Source organism: Drosophila suzukii, chromosome 3 (genome assembly GCF_043229965.1).
Source record: "Drosophila suzukii chromosome 3, CBGP_Dsuzu_IsoJpt1.0, whole genome shotgun sequence".
Taxonomy (NCBI): Eukaryota; Metazoa; Arthropoda; class Insecta; order Diptera; family Drosophilidae; genus Drosophila; species Drosophila suzukii.
This window is the reverse complement of record NC_092082.1, coordinates 35,151,174-35,171,693: the sequence shown is the minus strand read 5'-3', so window position 1 is coordinate 35,171,693 and position 20,520 is coordinate 35,151,174. Positions and strand designations below refer to the sequence as shown.

Below are 20,520 nucleotides of genomic sequence, written 5' to 3'. Positions count from 1 at the left end.
GCCAAGAAAAGCCTACCGCCAGGACACCTTTAGGACACAGACCTTCGTCAGCGCACTGGAGGGATTGGCTGTATCTGAGCTGGACTCGGCAGATGTAGCAGCGGACAAATTGGCAGCCAGACTGGAGGAAGCCTGTGACCAAAGCATGCAGCAGCGAAAGACCTTTCGGAAGCCAGTGTACTGGTGGAGCGAGGAAATCGCTAGCTTGCGCAGGACCTGCCTTCGAGCCAGGAGGTTAGTCCAAAGGGCGAGAGGCACCGCAAACCTTTCTGCCTGCAACTCTAGCTTTAAGAGTGCAAAGAAGGCACTCAAACTGGCGATTCGGGACAGCAAGAGGGAGAGCTACCTCAAGCTCTGTGACGAGCTGGAAAACGACCCATGGGGAAGAGCCTACAAGACGGTGGTCAAGCGTGTGAGTGCCGGCAACAGGTCGCCTACTGACCCAGCGGTCCTGGAAGGCATTGTCCAAGTGCTGTTTCCAGAGGGTCGCCGCCATTGCATCCCCCGATGGGCGCGACAAACTGGGAGCCAGATATGTCCGGTCACGGAGACGGAACTATTGTCTGCGGCAAGGAACCTGAAGAGCAGGAAGGCACCCGGGCCGGATTTGGTCCCAAACAGGGCAGTGAAGACCCTGCTATCCCTCCATCCGGGCGTGATAGCATCGCTCTACAACACGTGCATGCTGGAAGGGACCTTCCCCGACAGGTGGAAGCGCCAAAAACTTCTGCTCCTGCCGAAGCCAGGGAAACCAGCGGGCGAAGCTTCTTCCTATAGACCCATCTGCCTGCTGGACACTATAGGCAAGGTCTTCGAAAGGGTCATTGCAACAAGGCTTAACGCTGCTATGGAGGACGCCGGTGGACTGTCTTCCAACCAGTACGGTTTCCGTAAAGGGAAATCTACACTGGACGCGATAGAGAGGGTCACCAATATTGCTGCTAAAGCCATCGCGGGTACCAGATGGAAAGGTGGGACGAAAAAGTACTGTCTAGTGATCACGCTGGACATACGGAACGCGTTCAACACAGCCGATTGGGGGAGGACACTGGAGGCACTACGGTCCTTCAACATCCCGGATTACCTGCTGAATGTAGTGCACAGCTACCTCAGCAAAAGGGAGTTGGTCCTAGATACCTCTGTGGGCCCCAGGACTTACGAGGTGACAGCCGGTGTTCCTCAAGGCTCGGTACTGGGCCCTCTGCACGATGTATGACGGTGTTTTGAAGCTCCCACTGCCGAGCAGCACCGACATTGTGGGCTTTGCGGATGACGTCGCGCTGGTTGTGGTGGCCAAGGAAGTTGCGGCCGTGGAGGCAGCTGCAAACTGCGCAATTCGAGCAGTGGAGGAGTGGCTCGCAGTGGCGGGCCTAGAGCTGGCCTCACACAAAACTGAGGCGGTGCTGATTTCAAGCAGGAAAGCAGTGGAGTCGGCGCATATTCAGATCGGAGGGTCAACGATAACTTCTCAGCGTGCCATTAGGTACCTGGGAGTCATGCTGGACACCCGCCTCTCCTACCGCGAACACCTGGAGTTCGTAAACAAGAAGGCAAGCGAAACCACAGGATCGCTCTGCAGGATCCTGCTGAATACCAGGGGACCGAAGCAGGACAGACGCAGGCTCCTCGCGACTGTTGTCAAGTCGCAGTTGCTGTACGCTGCTCCAGTGTGGGCTGAGGCCACAGCTGTGAGTAGCTACATGCGAGGTGTTAACTCGACGTACCGCCTGTGCGCCGTTAGAATTTCGAGTTCCTTCAGGACGATCTCGGACGACGCAGCCCTTGTCATCGCAGGCCAAGTTCCCCTGTGTGAACTTTTGCGGGAGGCCAAGGAGATTCGCGCGGCTCTAGCAGGCGAAAAGGCGGACCGCAGTACCAAGACTGAGGTGAAGAGAAGAGCCAGGATGCAGAGCGTCGTCCACTGGCAGGCAGCCTGGGACATCTCCAGCAAGGGTCGCTGGACGCACAAGCTCATCCCCAGCATAGATCCATGGCTAAATAGGAAGCACGGCCAGGTGGATTTTTACCTCTTACCTCACGCAGGTGCTGAGTGGACACGGCTGCTTCCGAAGCTTCCTTAAGCGCTTCGGGCACGACACGGAGGACGGTTGCCCAGAGTGCGGCAGCGGCATTGTCGAGGACGCTCAGCATGTCCTTTTTGAATGTCGCCGCTTTGGCTATGACCGCCAGATACTCACGGAGACCACCGGGGCAAGAGTTCGGCCAGAAACTTTTGTGCCCCTCATGCTGCTGAAGGAAGCGAATTGGAAGGCGACGGCAGCCTACGCAGCGAGCGTACTGCGAACGCTGCGTCGCACCGACAACGAGAGGAGAGAAGTAACAGCCTAGGTGGCTACCATTGCGCGAAGCAATACCTTGCGGTGATACCGCGCAACCACGGCCCCCTACTCCTGTTCTTGAACTCACTTTTACTGTATATAGTTGTATGAAATAAATGAATATAAAAAAAAAAAAAAAACGTAGACCGGTCGGCATACACGGTGGACGACCTATGCCCACTACCAGAAGGTTGGATCGGGGGCAACAATTTTCGCTGCCTACCCCGACGCGTCATAAGCCAGATAGAGTCGAAGGTGGCTACCCGTATGGGTCGCGGACGTCGAGTGCGAATAGCCGTCGGAGCGGGCGCTTACAATTTAATCGTCACCATCAAGGACGACGGGTGCCTCTACATTGCGCCGCGGAAAGAAAGGGGGGGTGCGTTACAATAAGTACTACTTTCTTTATAATATGAAAGATCAACCACAATCATAGGGGTCTTCAATTTAAATTCATTTGGGGTCAAAAATGGTTGTGACTCACGATTATAGTAACTAGATTGAAATCTTGTATACATTTCATATAGCTGAGCATACTAATTCTTACTAAAATCAACATTCAGATTATTATGGATATGACTCAGAATTCAAGTGAACTTTCAAGTTTGATAAGTTATTTGTGATAAGTTTTCCATTTAGTGTAAATCCAATTAAGGCAAATCTTGGTTTTTCGCGGTTAGCCGACAATTTCACATTTCAGCTGTGTTGACTTACACACCCCAATTTGGGGTTAACAACTCTGGAATGCGATTGGTAGGTTTACACAACTTTTAATAATATCGTACATCTTAATTTTTGTACAATCGCTCAGATTTACATGGGGAATTTTCCAGGTTTTATTCGTAATTTCCAGTTTAAAAGTTTGTTTATTTCTGGATAGTTCAAGATTCACCAAGATTCTTAGTTAGCATCAACACAAGTTCGTGTTTACAATTTAACAAAACTTTTTTATAATCCTCAGCCAATCCCAACAAATTTTTTAATGGTACAGAAAAATGTTAATGATCCCGTAGAAATTTCGACTCCACTGCTCCATCCAGAATTTAATAGGTATTGACTTTGAAGATTATCCAGAGATATAACATTTTTTAGGGTAGTAGTCATACCGACATAGACTTGACACGTTGGACTCGTTGTATTTAGTTGTTACCTAGCAGTATTTTGATTGTTACTTTCTTTTTAGTCTTGTTTTTGGATGGTTACTTTTTGTATTGTACCTGTACAGTACATGGTTTTGGATGGTTACTATCTGTATAGTATCTGTAAAGTACTTGGTTTTAAATGGTAACTAAATGCTAACAAGTATTATGAGTTGCTATAGTCTCTTATTAAGAATTATCAAAGTGCACAAGTTAAAGTTTCTAAGATGTGTTAGCCAAACACACTTGCAGTGAACTATCAAAGTCACTTACAGTCAGAAACAAAATTTGTAGGATCATGCAATATTTTTTTATATATTTTATTATTGTAAACATATTTCATTCAATTCATAATTAATTATATTTTATGTATATTTGTATATAATTAATTTTCTTACTCCATCCCTCTGTAAAAAAAGTGTCGGTTATTAATCTTCGTTACAAACGCAGATTTTCGCTTGGTTCCCATAGATAGATGTAAAATAGTTCTCACAATGTAATCTTTCTCAGATGTTGGATTATTTTTAAAGCATTCATTTGTTCTAACCCAAAATAATATTATAACATATTTCGAAAGCATCATTAGCTAGCATAGGAGCAACTTTCAATTTAATTTCTGATTCAAGTTTATGATAGAGGTGTTGGGACCTGGTAATATCGGTTTTTGTTGTCAACTATTATTCTAGTTCTAGTTTTCTAATTATATTCTATTTGTATACTATTTGTATGAGTAAGGCATCATTGTCTAAGATTCTGAATACGTTTAATAAACTCTTTAATTACAATACTCATCTGGTTTTCGTGATTCATGATGGCGGTTGAGCTGCTTGGACTTTGATTACTAGCTATTGTTAACTGTTATGAGCTATTATTAGATGGTTACTATCTGCTTGGTAGATGTCTATTAGTTGATTACTAGTTTTTGTTAGCTGGTTACTATATCTTTAGTAGATGTATACAAGTTGTTTAGTATCTGGTTTCTATATCTTTAGTAGATGTATACAAGTTGTTTACTAGATGTATACAAGTTGTTTACTAGCTGTTTAGTATCTGGTTTCTATATGTTTAGTAGATGTATACAAGTTGCTTAGTAGAAGTATACAAGTTGTTTACTAGCTGTTTAGTATCTGATTTATTTATGTTTAGTATCTGTTTACTTGATGTTTACTAATTATTATTAGCTGGTTACTAGTTGTTATTAACGTCTACGAGCTTTTATAGTCTTTTGTTAAGAATGATAAAAAAATTCTTGATCACTAGACGACTTTCGATGTGAAGTAAAAACTTACACTCTGATTTTCAATGTGTTTGCTATGTACGTGAGAAAGAACGCAAAGCCAAAATATCTAAAGATTGATATATAAATCTTAGAGGAACATGTCCGATTATGTTGGGGGAAGATGTATCCTGTGATTGTAAAACTAATCAAGAAATAAATTGTTCACAAGCTGTCTTAAAGCTGTTTAGAAGCTGTTTTGATAAACAATTTTAAATTATAATGACAGATATTAAGAATTTATAATAATATCATGTTAAAATAAAACATTTCCATTTTTCAAGTTCTTTCATCTTATGTAGGTATAATAAATGTAATCTTAACTACGATAGCTAGCCTTACATCCCATAACTATGGTTATTAGCTACAATAAAATGTCTAGAAAGAACAAAACTAACTATAATTGGGAAAGTAATTGAAATCGCTCCGGCGTAATACAGTAAAAAACAAAAAACACTGCAATTATCCCATTTTCTATCACCATAACAAATGTGTATACCCAAACCTAACTGACCGATTGTATCCTTTGTCCAAAAATGTCTGTGACTTTCACTTATAGATTTGTCACCGATAATTTAAATCCCATTAAGCAAACCACCCATTGCTAACCGTACCATAACCCCAGAGTCAAGTTGGTTACTTACAATAAACATAGGTGGTGGTGTAAAGGATTGCTAAAATGTCTCGACGCAGGCGTAAAGGTCATAAAAAATGGGCATACAAAATATAATTAGGAAAGTATTTTTTATTTGCGAACCATTTATAGCTGTTACCAACAACACAAATAGTTATGTTACAAAGGATTTGCTTAAATGCCTCGACGCAGGCGCAAAAGTAAAGGTATTGGCAAAAAATTCATGGAATATTATCCCTTCATAAAATAGGTCATAAAATACATAATTAGGAAAGTATTTTTTATTTGCGAACAATTTATAACTGTTACGAACAACACAAATAGTTGTTACAAAGGATTGCTAAAATACCTTGATGCAGGCGCAAAGGTCAAGGTAATGGAAAAATTCATGGGATATTATCCCTTGACCAAAAACGAAAATTTATTCTATTTGGATAATAAAAAAATATATATTAATTCAACACTTTGATTTTTCCATCAAAATGCTTGATAAATCCAGTTGTTTGATATTCTCCAACTAATTGAGTAATAAGTTTTCATGTGCCTATTTAATTTACCAAAAACAGTATTAGTCTTCTCTCATAAAATTGATCTTTTAAATCCCTCTAATTCCCCACCGGTAAAATATATGTTCCTCATATTTAATTATGATGGTTTGTCAACCCCGACCAACCTCCGCAACATAGATGGGTACCTGTAATTCATATTTAAGATATTTCCATCCTTCTCTAACTAATATCCTTTTATCCATCATGTAAACAGATTTAGAATGGTATTGCATGCTTCAACCCCTAGCAACACCCACCACTGTAACAGATTTGACTTTTCCAATGGCTGCCCCAGCTACCTAAACTATACATTTCTTTTGATTTTCTCTTTTCCTTCCTAAGCAATGTACACAATTTTTAAACTGGTTCTGACCTCACTCTTTAATGGCATCCTCTACTTTATTTTCGTTCTATATCTGATCTTTTCCTAACAGTAGGTTGTTAAACTTTAATCATTTTATGGGATTATTGAGCACACGAAATCCCAGATATTAACTCATAACATGTAACTAGCAGAATATAGTCAAAGATATCAGACTCTAAAAAGACAAGATTTACATACAATTCAATTAACATCTACAATCAATGGAGAAGAGTTTAGTATTTGCAGTTTAATTTTCTAATTTATTGATTTCACAGATTCCCGCTGGTGAATACCAATTTTTAACAAATGGCTGCCAACTCCATACCATTCAGACACTGGTTTACAACCTCATAGAACTGACTCTCAAGGTATCTGTAATGCACAATATATTTCTGTCTCTTTTCTTCTAATCAATATTAAAAAATTTCAAAAACTGGTTTCGGAGTTCATTTTATTATTAGAATTAAATTATTAAAAATTATTAAGTCAACAGAGATAATAATGTTTTTGTGATAGTATCCCATGAATAATACATAATTCTTATTTGTATATTTTCAAAATTATTTATTTTAGAAAATTATTCATTAATCACATTCAAATAATATTCATAATATATCTTACAATTTTTTAAATTTATCAATAGAGTTCCCCAATTATTAATATTAAATGATTTTGCATCATATCTATTTTTAAGATTAAATATTAAGATAGGGTCGTCCTCGCGAGACATAGCGCTGACCAACTCACATTGGTCTGCCTCACCATTGAATTTAAGACATTCTAAGTCTGATATTGAATCCCTTATTCGAAAAATCATCTCCTTAACTTCCAGTAGCAGTCGTGACAGCGGATTATTTTCGATTTCCGCATCGTGAAGATCAATTTGCTGTTGAAACTTCGCATTCAAACAATATTCATAATATATCTTACAATTTTTAGATTTATCAATAGAGTTTCCCAATTATTAATATTAAATGATATTGCATCATATCTAATTTAAAGATTAAATATTAAGAATAAAAATTCTGTTTCACTCCTCCTACTTAATGATGACCATTATAAAATTATAATTATCAACAACTATTATATTAAATACAATTAAATGTACGCATACTCATATAACAACATTTCCCAATATCGATATATGATGGCCTACAATCTTACTTTGCCTTTGATTTCCGGTCTCTAATGTATTCTTCTTCTCACTTTGACACAGTGTGGAATGGTTTTACTTAAGCCAATCGCATGGGATGGTGGTTTGATTCTTGGGGAGGGGGTTTGATCCTTGGATATAAAGTACCTGCTCAATTCTACGTTCTGTCTTTTCCTGGCTGATGAAATTACAAAACCTAAAACTGTACAAAATTTGAATCGAAAGACAAAAGATGACTGAAATCAACAAGCAAATCAACCAGTGTCTGAATGGTATGGAGTTGGCAGCCATTTGTTAAAAATTGGTATTCACCAGCGGGAATCTGTGAAATCAATAAATTAGAAAATTAAACTGCAAATACTAAACTCTTCTCCATTGATTGTAGATGGTAAATTGAATTGTAGGTAAATCTTGTCTTTTTAGAGTCTGATATCTTTGACTATATTCTGCTAGTTACATGTTATGAGTTAATATCTGGGATTTCGGGTGCTCAATAATCCCATAAAATGATTAAAGTTTAACAACCTACTGTTAGGAAAAGATCAGAAATAGAACGAAAATAAAGTAGAGGATGCCATTTAAGAGTGAGGTCAGAACCAGTTTAAAAATTGTGTACATTGCTTAGGAAGGAAAAGAGAAAATCAAAAGAAATGTATAGTTTAGGTAGCTGGGGCAGCCATTGGAAAAGTCAAATCTGTTACAGTGGTGGGTGTGGCTAGGGGTTGAAGCATGCAAGACAATTCTAAATCTGTTTACATGATGGATAAAAGGATATAAGTTAGAGAAGGATGGAAATATCTTAAATATGAATTACAAGTACCCATCTATGTTGCGGAGGTTGGTCGGGGTTGACAAACCATCATTATTAAATATGAGGAACATATATTTCACCGGTGGGGAATTAGAGGGATCCAAAAGATCAATTTTATGAGAGAAGACTAATATTGTTTTTGGTAAATTAAATAGGCACATGAAAACTTATTACTCAATTAGTTAGAGAATATCAAACAACTAGATTTATCAAGCATTTTGATGGAAAAATCAAAGTATTGAACTAATATATATTTTTATACCCGTTACTCGTAGAGTAAAAGGGTATACTAGATTCGTCGGAAAGTATGTAACAGGCAGAAGGAAGCGTTTCCGACCCCATAAGGTATATATATTCTTGATCAGGATCACTAGCCGAGTCGATCTAGCCATGTCCGTCTGTCCGTATGAACGCTGAGATCTCGGAAACTACGAGAGTTACAATACTGGGATTAGGCACGCAGATTCCTGAGATTCCTGCGCAGCGCAAGTTTGTTTCAGTAGAGTGCCACGTCCACTCTAACGCCCAGAAACCGCCCAAAACTGTGGCTCCTACAATTTTGATGCTAGAATTAAAATTTTAACTGAAATGTAATGTTCTCATCAATACCTATCGATTGACCCAAAAAAAGTTTGCCACGCCCACTTTAACGCCCACAAACCGCGAAAACCTGTGACGCCCACAATTTTCATGCGAGATAAAAAGTGTTAACTGAAATGTATTAGTCTCATTAATACCTACCGATTGATTTGCCACGCCCACTCTAACGCCCATAACGCTTTATTCTGTATACCGCCGGTAGGTGGCGCATTTTAATCTCGCTTTGCTGCTTGCATATCTCCATTTAGCTGAGTAACGGGTATCTAATAGTCGAGGTACTCGACTATAGCGTTCTTCCTTGTTTTATTATCCAAATAGAAGAAATTTTCGTTTTTGGTCAAGGGATAATATTCCATGAATTTTTCCATTACATTGACCTTTTCGCCTGCATCAAGGTATTTTAGCAATCCTTTGTAACAACTATTTGCGTTGTTGGTAACATTTATAAATTGTACGCAAATAATAAATACTTTCCTAATTATATATTTTATGACCTCTTTTATGAAGGGATAATATTCCATGAATTTTTTTCCAATACCTTGACCTTTGCGCCTGCGTCGAGGCACATTAGCAATCCTTTACACCACCACCTATGTTTATTGTAGGTAACCAACTTGACTCTCGGGTTATAGTACGGTTAGCAATGGGTGGTTTGCTTAATGGGATTTAAATTATCGGTGACAAATTTATAAGTGAAAGTCACAGACATTTTTGTTTTTTGTTTTTTACTGTATTACGATGGAGCGATTTCAATTACTTTCCCAATTATAGTTAGTTTTAAATCGTTTCTTGACATTCATATATTTTGTTCTTTCTAGACATTTTATTGTAGCTAATAACTATAGTTATGGGATGTAAGGCTAGCTATCGTAGTTAAGATTACATTTATTATACCTACATAAGATGAAAGAACATGAAAAATGGAAATGTTTTATTTTAACAATATACTAGTTAAAGTGAATGATATTATTATATATTCTTAATATCTGTCATTATGAATCAAAATTGTTTATCAAAATAGCTAGCAGCTTTTAAACAGCTTGTGAACAATTTATTTCTTGATTAGTTTTACAATCACAGGATACATCTTACCCCAACATAATCGGACATGTTCCTCTAAGATTTATATATCAATCTTTAGATATTTTAGCTTTGCGTTCTATCAAACGTACATAACAAACACATTGAAAATCAGAGTGTAAGTTTTTACTTCACATCGAAAGTCATCTAGTGATCAAGAATTTTTGATTATTCTTAACAAAAGACTATAAAAGCTCGTAGACCTTAATTACAACTAGTAACCAGCTAATAATAATTAGTAAACATCAAGTAAACAGATACTAAACATATATAAACCAGATACTAAACAGCTAGTAAGCAACTTGTATACATCTACTAAACATATAGAAACCAGATACTAAACAGCTAGTAAACAACTTGTATACATCTAGTAAACAAGTTGTATACATCTACTAAACATATAGAAACCAGATACTAAACAACTTTTATGCATTTACTAAAGATAAAGTAACCAGCTAATAAGAACTAGTAATCAACTAATAGACATCTACCAAGCAGATAGTAACCATCTAGTAATAGCTCATAACAGTTAACAACAGCTAGTAATCAACGTCCAAGCAGCTCAACCGCCATCATGAATCACGAAAACCAGATGAGTATTGTAATTAAAGAGTTTATTAAACGAATTCAGAATCTTAGACAATGATGCCTTACTCATACAAATAGTATACAAATAGAATAGAATTAGAAAACTAAAACTAGAAAAATAGTTGACAAAAAAAACCTATATTACCAGGTCCCAACACCTCTATCATAAACTTGAATCAGAAATTAAATTGAAAGACGCTCCTAAGCTAGCTAATGATGCTTTCGAAATATGTTATAATATTATTTTGGGTTAGAACAAATGAATGCTTTAAAAATAATCCAACATCTGAGAAAGATTACATTGTGAGAACTATTTTACATCTATCTATGGGAACTAAGCGAAAATCTGCGTTTGAAACGAAGATTAATAGCCGACACGTTTTTTACAGAGGAATGGTGTAAGAAAATTAATTATATACAAATATACATAAAATATAATTAATTATGAATTCAATGAAATAAGTTTACAATAATAAAATATATAAAAAAATATTGAATGATCCTACAAATTTTGTTTCTGACTATAATTACAAGTACAGATACAAATGAATGGGAAGTATTTTATTCAATGTCCTAGGGTCTTGGGCATGTGACTTTGATGACGATCAGGTAATGATAGATCACTGCAAGTGTGTTTGGCTAAAACATCTTAGAAACTTTAACTTGTGTACTTTGATAATTCTCAATAAGAGACTATAGCAACTCATAAAACTTGTTAACATTTAGTTACCATCTAAAACCAAGTACTTTACAGATACTATACAGATAGTAACCATCCAAAACCAAGTACTGTACAGGTACTATACAAAAAGTAACCATCAAAAAACAAGACGAAAAGGAAAGTAACCATCAAAATACTGCTAGGTAACAACTAAATACAACGAGTCCAACGTGTCAAGTCTATGTCGGCATGACTACTACCCTAAAAAATTGTATATCTCTGGATAATCTTCAAAGTCAATACCTATTAAATTCTGGATGGAGCAGTGGAGACAAAATTTCTACGGGATCCCCACTTACAATTTTTCTGTACCATTATTTGTTGGGATTGGCTGAGGCTTATAAAAAAGTTTTGTTAAATTGTAAACACGAACTAGTGTTGATGCTAACTAAGAATCTTGGTGAATCTTGAACAAACCAGAAATGAACAAACTTTTAAACTGGAGATTACGAATAAAACCTGGAAAATTCCCCATGTAAATCTGAGCGATTGTACAAAAATTAAGATGTACGATATTATTAAAAGTTGTGTAAACCTACCAATCGCATTCCAGAGTTTGGATTTATATGTTAACCCCAAATTGGGGTATGGGAGTCAACACAGCTGAAGTGTGAAATTGTCGGCTAACCGCGAAAAACCAAGATTTGCCATAGTTGGATTTACACTAAATGGAGAACTTATCAGAAATAACTTATCAAACTTGAAAGTTCACTTGAGTCATATCCATAATAATCTGAATGTTGAATTTAGTAAGAATTAGTATGCTCACCTATATGGTATGTATATAAGATTGCAATCTAGTTACTATAATCGTGAATCACAACCATTTTTGACTCCAAATGAATTTAAATTTAAGACCCCTATTATTGTGGTTGATCTTTCATATCAAAATGAATCAGTAAAAATTGGTCCTATTGATGTGAGAATTTTAATAGAACTAAAGACACCAAGTCATGAATATACCCAAGCTTCCTGTCTCCTCATACATGACCGTTTAGTTGAATATAACCCACTGAACGGACTAGCACAACGACTTGTTTAACATTAGAAAAATTTTGAAAGATACTGTTTCGATTGATGTTCAAGGTTTCTTTGATAATAATAATAATTTTATTCTAAAGGAAATTGGAATTCCACAAACTCGAAAGTATCTAAGGACAATTACAAGCGGAAAACAAATTATTTGTAAAGGTGTGGAAAAGAAACTATTTCTACAGACTTTTTTGGGAGTCGTCAGCTCATTAATATCGAGGAAATGGGCTGTCCGTCATTAAACACGTTTAAAGGAAACCGGTTTCCCTATTTTGAAACACACCTTAAGGGCGGAGTTTGTGCTCTTAACAATGCATACATTATTTTGACATTTTTTAAAAGTAGGTTCAAAACAATAAAATAATTTGTATACATTATTTTAAAGTTGAGACTAGATGTGTAAAGATGTGCAAGAAAACAAAATTAACCAAATGAAGTTTCATGAGGAAATTGACCAATTAATTAAATAATTTAAAGGACAGATAATTGGTCAGTATTTTCAATACCTTCTAAACACAAAATCTATGTTCATGAATCGAGGTGGACATGATCTCAGAACTATGAATTTTGGTGAGCAGTTAACATTTTGTAATCCTGAATTGACGTCGGAAACGTGCGCCTGCCTCTTCTATGCAAATCGCCGGAACGAAGCCAGAAATTTAATTTCAATATATAATAAAACATGGTCGCAATACAAAAATAAATAAATAAATGTTTTATTATGCTACAAAATAAACTTCTGACCTTTTATTTCGAGTTAAAATAATAAAGAATAAAGAGTTGAACACAACTTATGCTGCTGATGATGTATTAGATTTTGAAAAAGAACAAAATTCCAAGTACATTCAACAAAAATTGGTTGATGAACATAACGCACTACAAATTTTGACTTCCTATCAAATTTTATAAGTATACCATAGTATATATATATATATATCTATCTACTATATATGCGCTGCAATTATTTTATTTGTTTTATATATTTTCGATCGACATCATCATTATCATCTAGTATATCCGAATAATAAGTGGGAGGCTCTCTGTGTTGTGTGTGTGTGTATTATAGAGCGAGAAATTGTGAAAAGGAAAATTAAAGCAAGATAGAATGCGATATATAGTATAGATTCAGCTATAAAATTGACTGTATTTTGGTCAGTAGATTTAGTTTGTTGGAAAATATTCTCGAGTCTCTCTCTCTAGCGTTTCGAACAAACACAAAAAAAATGCATTTTCACGTATTCCTATTACTGTTAGTATGCGCAGTCGCTGGAACCACTTCAAATCAAACAACAACAACAACAACAACAGCAACAACAATACCAACACCACAACCCCGACAACATCAACAACAACAGCAACCACAACACCAACAACAACCAGCACCAAAGAATCAGCCTCAGCAGCAACCGCAGCAGCAGCAGCACCCTATGATGAAGCAGACAACGACTGCGTTTCAAAACCACCACTTATACCAAAATATGTCTATCATGTTAACATTACTATTAAATTTTTATTATTGCATTTGCTAATCTATCTTGCAATTGTAATATTTCAAATAGTCTTTTCTTGTTATATAGACTGCATCAATGCTGCGATGATTGACGATGCAGCAGAAGTTCGAAATAATAATAATAATAATCACGAACTTAATAATGTTTATTGTCCTCACAATGCTTAAAAAAAAAAAATGAAAATAAATTAAAATACTAATATTTCATATTGTTGTGAAATTGAAAAAATCGTATTTAATATTGGGTTGAGCGGGAGGGAGAGCGGGATGGAGAGCGGGAGTTAGAGCGGGAGGGTGAGGGAGAGCAAGAGCGGAAGGGGGGGAGGGACCCGAAAATTTTTTTATCACACATCTAAAAAATTTAAAGTCAATTTAAAAAACACATTTTTTTCTTAGTTATTACACACAACTTAAAAAAAAAAAGTTCAGCAAACCACCTATTCAAATAAAAAAAAATTGAGCGTGGGGGTAGAAATAAAAGAAATTAATAATTTTTTTTTGCATTGAATGCACTTGTCACACATCCCAAACAAAAAACACATACTTTGTATTGCAAGTGATTGTGAGAAAATATAGCATCCTCATACAATCAATCAGAAAAATTCTCAATAAATAGCGCTCGGCAGTCAAATTCAAAGGCAGTTCATAATTAACTTACATTGCCTAAGTTCGTGAACAATATAACCCACCACCACCACCACCACCACCACCACCACCACCACCAACATCCAGACCTAGAACCAAAACTAAGCAAGCAGAAAACATGGAGTCACAAACAAAAACCCAAACGATCAAATTCAAGCAAGTAGTAGTAGGAGCAGAAGAAGCATCAGGTTCATCCGGTTGGATCAGCAAACCTCTAATGAAAGTGCTTCGATGCGGCAGTTGAAAATGCGTGTGTTACAACACCCCGGTTACGTAAGCTCAGAAGAAGAAGAAGACAACGATGACTTCCCGATCTTAACTCAAATTCCTTAGGACACCATTGAGGATGATAACGTAGGTCTCCACCATAACCATACCTGCTGCGCCTAGACAATAAAAAAAAACATAAAAAAAGAATGTAAAATTGCAATTTATTCTTCATCTCTTTTTTTATTTATTTTTTATTATTAAAAAAAAAATTAAAGGACCCCAAAACGCAAGTTTCTAAATCTAACATTGATGGTGATGGTGCTGATGGTGGTACTGCTGCTGGTGCTTCTGGTGCTGGTGCTGCTGCTGAAAAGGAAGATCCGCGACCCAATAAGATGCTTAGATTCACCATTGTTAACTCTCTTGCTAAACGAGCATCTAACAACATTGAAGACGTTTTTGCTGTTGCCGATAAAGAAATTCAAGAATTAAAGGACGAAATTGAAGAATTTCGCAGGGACTACGATAATGTAATATATAGCAGCGACTTGAGGACCTTACGTACCATAAAAAACTGTTGACAGTAGGAACAGTACTGACGCCAGGAGACTACAGGGCCTTACGTCCCATCATGGGGCAATTCATGTGGGGAGCCTTTAACTTAATGAAACGCTATCGCTTTTTGCGCGAAAACTTGTCAAAAAATCCTAAAATTATTATTGAAGATGACGGCTTTTACGGTGCAGAAAAACAAACAGAAACAATATCTAATACCTTCAACGACCGTGTGTGTGTGTTTTTTTTTTTTTTTTTATTAAATAAGCTTAAATATATACAAGAATATAAGTGGTAGAAGAAGAGAAAAGGTAGAAAAAGTTCCGATCCCGCGGGACTGCCGCAAAGCTATACTTCGCGGGACGGATGGCGGTCAGGTTGCCGCTCGTCCTTATAACTCCATGCGTCGACTCCGTTCTCGACGCCTAAGATCCTTCAGGATGCCAGCGGCCATGTTGGCTATCGCGTCCCACTTGCTTTGATCTTCCAGCATGCAGCTGATCACGTTGTCCGCTGTCAGGTTACATACGGTTGTCGTTTCAGCTTCGGCTCGGTTCCTATCGTATAGGGGGCAGATGAATAGCGCGTGCTCCGCGTCTTCGATGCTTCCTGTGCCGCAGTGGTCGCAGTAGGGGTTTGGCTCGTGCTTAAACCTATGCAGGTATTCCTTAAAGCATCCGTGCCCGGAGATCATCTGCGTGAGGTAGAAGTCTACCTGTCCGTGTCGTCTCTGCAGCCAGGGTGTTAGACTGGGAATTAGCCTGTGCGTCCACCGCCCTGTGGTCGCATTGTTCCACCTCATTTGCCATGCCTCGATCGTGTTACCGCGTTGGGTCCTGCTTCCTCTGCTCCCAGTTCTTCGTTCTGCCGCCAGCAGGTCTATCGGTACAGTACCGGCTACCACTAGCGCGGCTTCTTCAGATACCGTGCAGAAGCTGCTTGTGATGCGCAGTGCGCAGCGTCTGTAGACAGCTTTGCACTGGCGGCTGTATGATGCGGTCTTCATAGCCTCGGCCCATATGGGCGCGGCGTACATTATGATAGATGTCACCACTGTCGCTATAATCCTTCTGCTGTGCTGCTTTGGTCCTCGAGTATTGGCCATCATCCTTGAGATGGCTGCAGTCGATCTGGATGCTTTGGCTGCGGCATACGATAGGTGCGTCTTAAACGATAACCTGTGGTCGATCAGTACTCCAAGATACTTGATTGAGGCGCTTGTTTCTATTAGAGTTGATCCGACTCGTATTGTGGCCTTCTCCACAGTCTTCCTGCTGCTTATGAGCACTGCCTCCGTTTTGTGCTCGGCGACTGCTAACCCGTTGTCTGTGAGCCAGCACATAAGGGTGTCTATCGAGAGGCTGCATCTATCCGTGATCTCATCGAGGGTTTTCGCTACCGTTAAAGCCAGGGGCTTTTTCGACTTTGGTTTTCGTTAGCGCAGCCAGGACTTCGGCTTCGCTGGTGAGAACAGTATCGCCTTCCCCGGTAGCTTGCCAGGTAAGGGGCGGCTGGGTGGGGAACAGGGTGGACACTATTTGGCCAAGCTGTACGTGGCCGGTAGGGGTCGGCTGTCTGTTGAGCTTACCCATGACCATCCTGTATGCTGACCCGAATGGCTCTGCATCCGCCGCTTCGCACAGCTCCTGGAAGCATCTGGCCTTGCTAACTTTAATCGCGTTCTTCAGCACCTTTCTCTTAGCTCTGTAGGTTGTTTCCCTTAGCTCCTGGCTTCCGCGTCCTCTGCTTCTCTGACACCTGCGCCGGGCCGCTAGGCAGTCTCTCCTCGCGCTCCCTATTTCGCATTCCACCATGGTACTGGTCTTCGCCCGTTACCACCTTTCGTGGCCTTCTCCATAGATGCGTCGCACGCCTCCTTCACTCTCTCGGCTATGTTCCTCGCGCATGTGTTAGCGTCTCCTGTAACGCAGACGCCTTCCATGTGTGCTAGGAGGGACACTGTGTTCAGGGTATGCGCTTTGTATGTCGTTTGGCGGCTGCTTGGGGCGGTCAGTCTGGGGCTTGTCTGGGTGATGATCAGGGCGTGGTCGCTGTGGGTGTATATGTCTGACACCCTCCATACACAGTTGCGTGCCAGTTCAGGGCTAGCGAAGGTCAGGTCGATGATTGACTCCCGACCTGACTTGCTGAAGGTTGGTCTATTACCTTCATTGAGTAGGCATACGTTTAACGAAGCCACTGCCTCAAGGAGGATGGTTCCCCGCTGCGTCTTACTAGCGCTGCCCCATGTTGTGGACCATGCGTTGAAATCACCTGCGATGAGGATAGGGGACCTACCGCGTGCGTCATCAGCGATCTCCTGCATTATTGTTCTGAATTCGCTAATGTGTGCGCTCGGGGCTATGTAGCAGCTGTAGAATGTGATGCCTTTGATCTTCGCTCTGGTGTATCCCGTCCTGGAAGCCCTTTGCGATAGGTGTCCAGGGGGCTGCCCGCAGCTCCATATTGCTGCTCTGCCGTCCGAACTGCGTTGCCATACGCCTTCGTGCTTGTCCTTGTAGGGCTCGCTGAGTATTGCCACCTCAGCCTGCTGCTCGATGACCGTCTGTGCTAGCAAGTCCTGCGCCGCTCTGCAGTGGTTAAGGTTCAGCTGTAGGACCTTAACCATTCAATTTATCGTGCATGGCTCTCCGGTATTCAGGGCACGCACTGCTGAGGGTCGAGTGTTCGGCCTCTCCTCCAGATTTTCCGCTTCTTGTGCAGATGATGCATTTTGGTTTGCCCTGGGTACAAGTTTTATACTTGTGGTCATCCTTGCCACATCTGAAGCAGGATTGCTGCGTGTTTTTGGCTGTTGCCTCTGACGCTGGACATCTGGCTGACATGTGGCCTAATCCCATGCATTTGTAGCATCGCCTAGGCTCCACTTTCTGTCTTATGCGGCAGACTACCCATCCAACCCTGATTTTCCCCTTGTCGAGGATCCGCTGCGCATGCTCAGGTCTGAGGTGGACCGTCGCCGTTTGGGTTCCGCCATACGCCTTCCGCATCCTAGGTGCAGCGCCCGCCGGGATGTCGCACTCCTCCTCAGCGTAGACTGCCTGTAGAACCTCCTCGCAGGTGGTCATTAGGTCTAGGTCGCGGATTTCCACTTGCACCGTGTCTTCCAGCATAGCCACTTCGGCTTTGCCGCTGAAGGCCGACTTGATGGCAGTATGCAGTTTCTGCGTGGCTGGGTCTGAGGGTTTCTGCATCTTGAGTATGTGTGTGTGTGTGTGTGTGTGTGTGTGTGTGTGTGTGTGTGTATGACGTGAGTTGAAGAGTATATATTCTTTTCTGTGTCGAGGAGGAAGACCTGCTATATTTAATAGGTCTTTTTACGCGATCAGAAAAATATATATTTTTAAAGCCTTCAAAAATGCGGAGAAAGTGACGTGAAAAAAAGAGTATTTTTTTTTTGTGTCGAGGAAAAATATTTGTTATATATTTAATAAAATAACTCTTTCCTCGACACCAAAAAAAATATATATTTCTAAGGCCTTCAATAATTGTGTGTAGAAAAAAAAGTGAAGTGTGTGATAAAAGAGTATTTTTTTTTGTGTCGCGGAAAAAGATTTGCTATATATTTAATAGAAGAACTCTTTCCGCGATAACAATAAAAATATATTTCTAAAGCCTTCAATAATAGTGTGTAGAAAAAAAAAGTGAAGTGTGTGATAAAAGAGTATTTTTTTGATGCTATCATGGAAAAAAATATCTGGTATATTTAATAGATGTTTTACCCATGATTACAACAAAAAATATATTTTTAAAGCCTTCAAAAATGCGGAGAAAGTGAAGTGAGATAAAGAGTAAATTGTTTTACTGTTATTGTGAGGAAAAATCTAATATATTTAATAGATCTTTCGTCAAGATGACGTCAAAAATATATTTAAAGCCTTCAAAAATGTAGAGAAAGTGAAGTGAGATAAAAAGAGTATAATGTTTTCTATGGCTTGTAAATTTTTTGTACTATATTAATATTCACATAGTAGAATAGTTTGCAAACCAAAGAATATAATATACAAACACAACCTTCAAACGAGAGTGAGAGGACAAGTGGGTGTGGTAGTGGGAGGGGAAGGGGGAGTGGGCGCTATCGAGTGTGAGAGTGCGAGGACAAGTCCGACGACAAGCGGGAGGGGAAGTGGGAGGGGAAAGTGAGCGCGGTCGCAAAGACGTCGGGAAGGCGGGAGGGGAAGTGGGAGGGGGAGTGAGCGCGGCCCCCAGAGTGTTCCACAACATTCCAGAACACTCCAGCACACTCCAGAACACCTCCGCCCAGCAGCAACAACAACAACTTCACCACCAGCACCAGCGGTAACAATTCTGATCCAGAACATACAATGCAAAATTGATCCAGAACATACAAATTCATCCTACTTACGCCACCAAGCCGCTAGGGGCTCTATGGGTTAGTTGGTGCGAAAGGGCTAGGTAGTGCTAGCTACAGGCAATATCTCCATTCCTATCGCACTCTCTTTAGCTGAGTTACGCGTATTTGAGAGTCGATGGATTGACCATAGCGTTCTCTCGTGTTATTTTTTGTTTGACAGATAAGACGTTCCTGTACTTACGTTTTTGTTCTAAAAATCGAACAAAATATGGATGTCTTCATTGTGTCTTCATTGTTAAGAATTTTAGTATTAAGTACATCAATTTTTGTGTCCATACGATCATAGGATCGTTAATAAGCAAGCCCAGACGATATTTTCTAAACGGAATTTCTTGATCTTTAAAGATAAATATTTCATTTCTTTGAATATTTTACAATTAATAACGAGCTGTACTAAATCAGTGATTTCATTTTTGACTGCCATGAAATCATCATGATCTGGTGTTCCTGCTATCCAAATGTTGCCTTATTCATTAATACCTCTTTTTGATCTGTTCGGTATGATTTGTGAGACAAGTAATTCGATCATTTTTAGATCTTGGAATATTTCTCAATGAAAATATTGGCTTTCGAACATCTTTGGTATCCTTGTAAAGAAAGAAATCATGCTTTGTAATCCATTATTTTCTGATTTGGTTGTAGCTACCAGCAATAATAAGTACATTATTCAAATCATTATCTCGAATTTTGGACAAAATTATCCTTATGAATCGTACGGTTTCTGTTACTTATGATAGGTTTATTAGAAAGGTTTTCCTTAACTATTTGTTTTTATATCCTTGTACAGGGTATTATGATTTCAGTCAGAAGTTCTGAATGCAGTGAAGGAGACGTTTCCAACCCCATAAAGTATATTTATTCATGATCAGCATCACTAGACGAGTCGATCTAGCCATGTCCGTCTGTCCGTCCGTTTCTA

General features: G+C 39.2%; 1 protein-coding gene across 1 annotated transcript; it reads right to left on the bottom strand.

Annotated features, from left to right (window-relative positions):
- Positions 1 to 17,000: 17,000 nt before the first annotated feature.
- Positions 17,001 to 18,420, bottom strand: LOC139352757 (uncharacterized). Its single transcript, XM_070995387.1, has 2 exons — positions 18,127 to 18,420; positions 17,001 to 17,825 (listed from the first exon to the last, which is right to left on the bottom strand). The coding sequence occupies exons 1-2, from the start codon at positions 18,418 to 18,420 to the stop codon at positions 17,001 to 17,003; spliced, it is 1,119 nt and encodes a 372-aa protein (XP_070851488.1).
- Between the last annotated feature and the right edge of the window lie 2,100 nt (positions 18,421 to 20,520).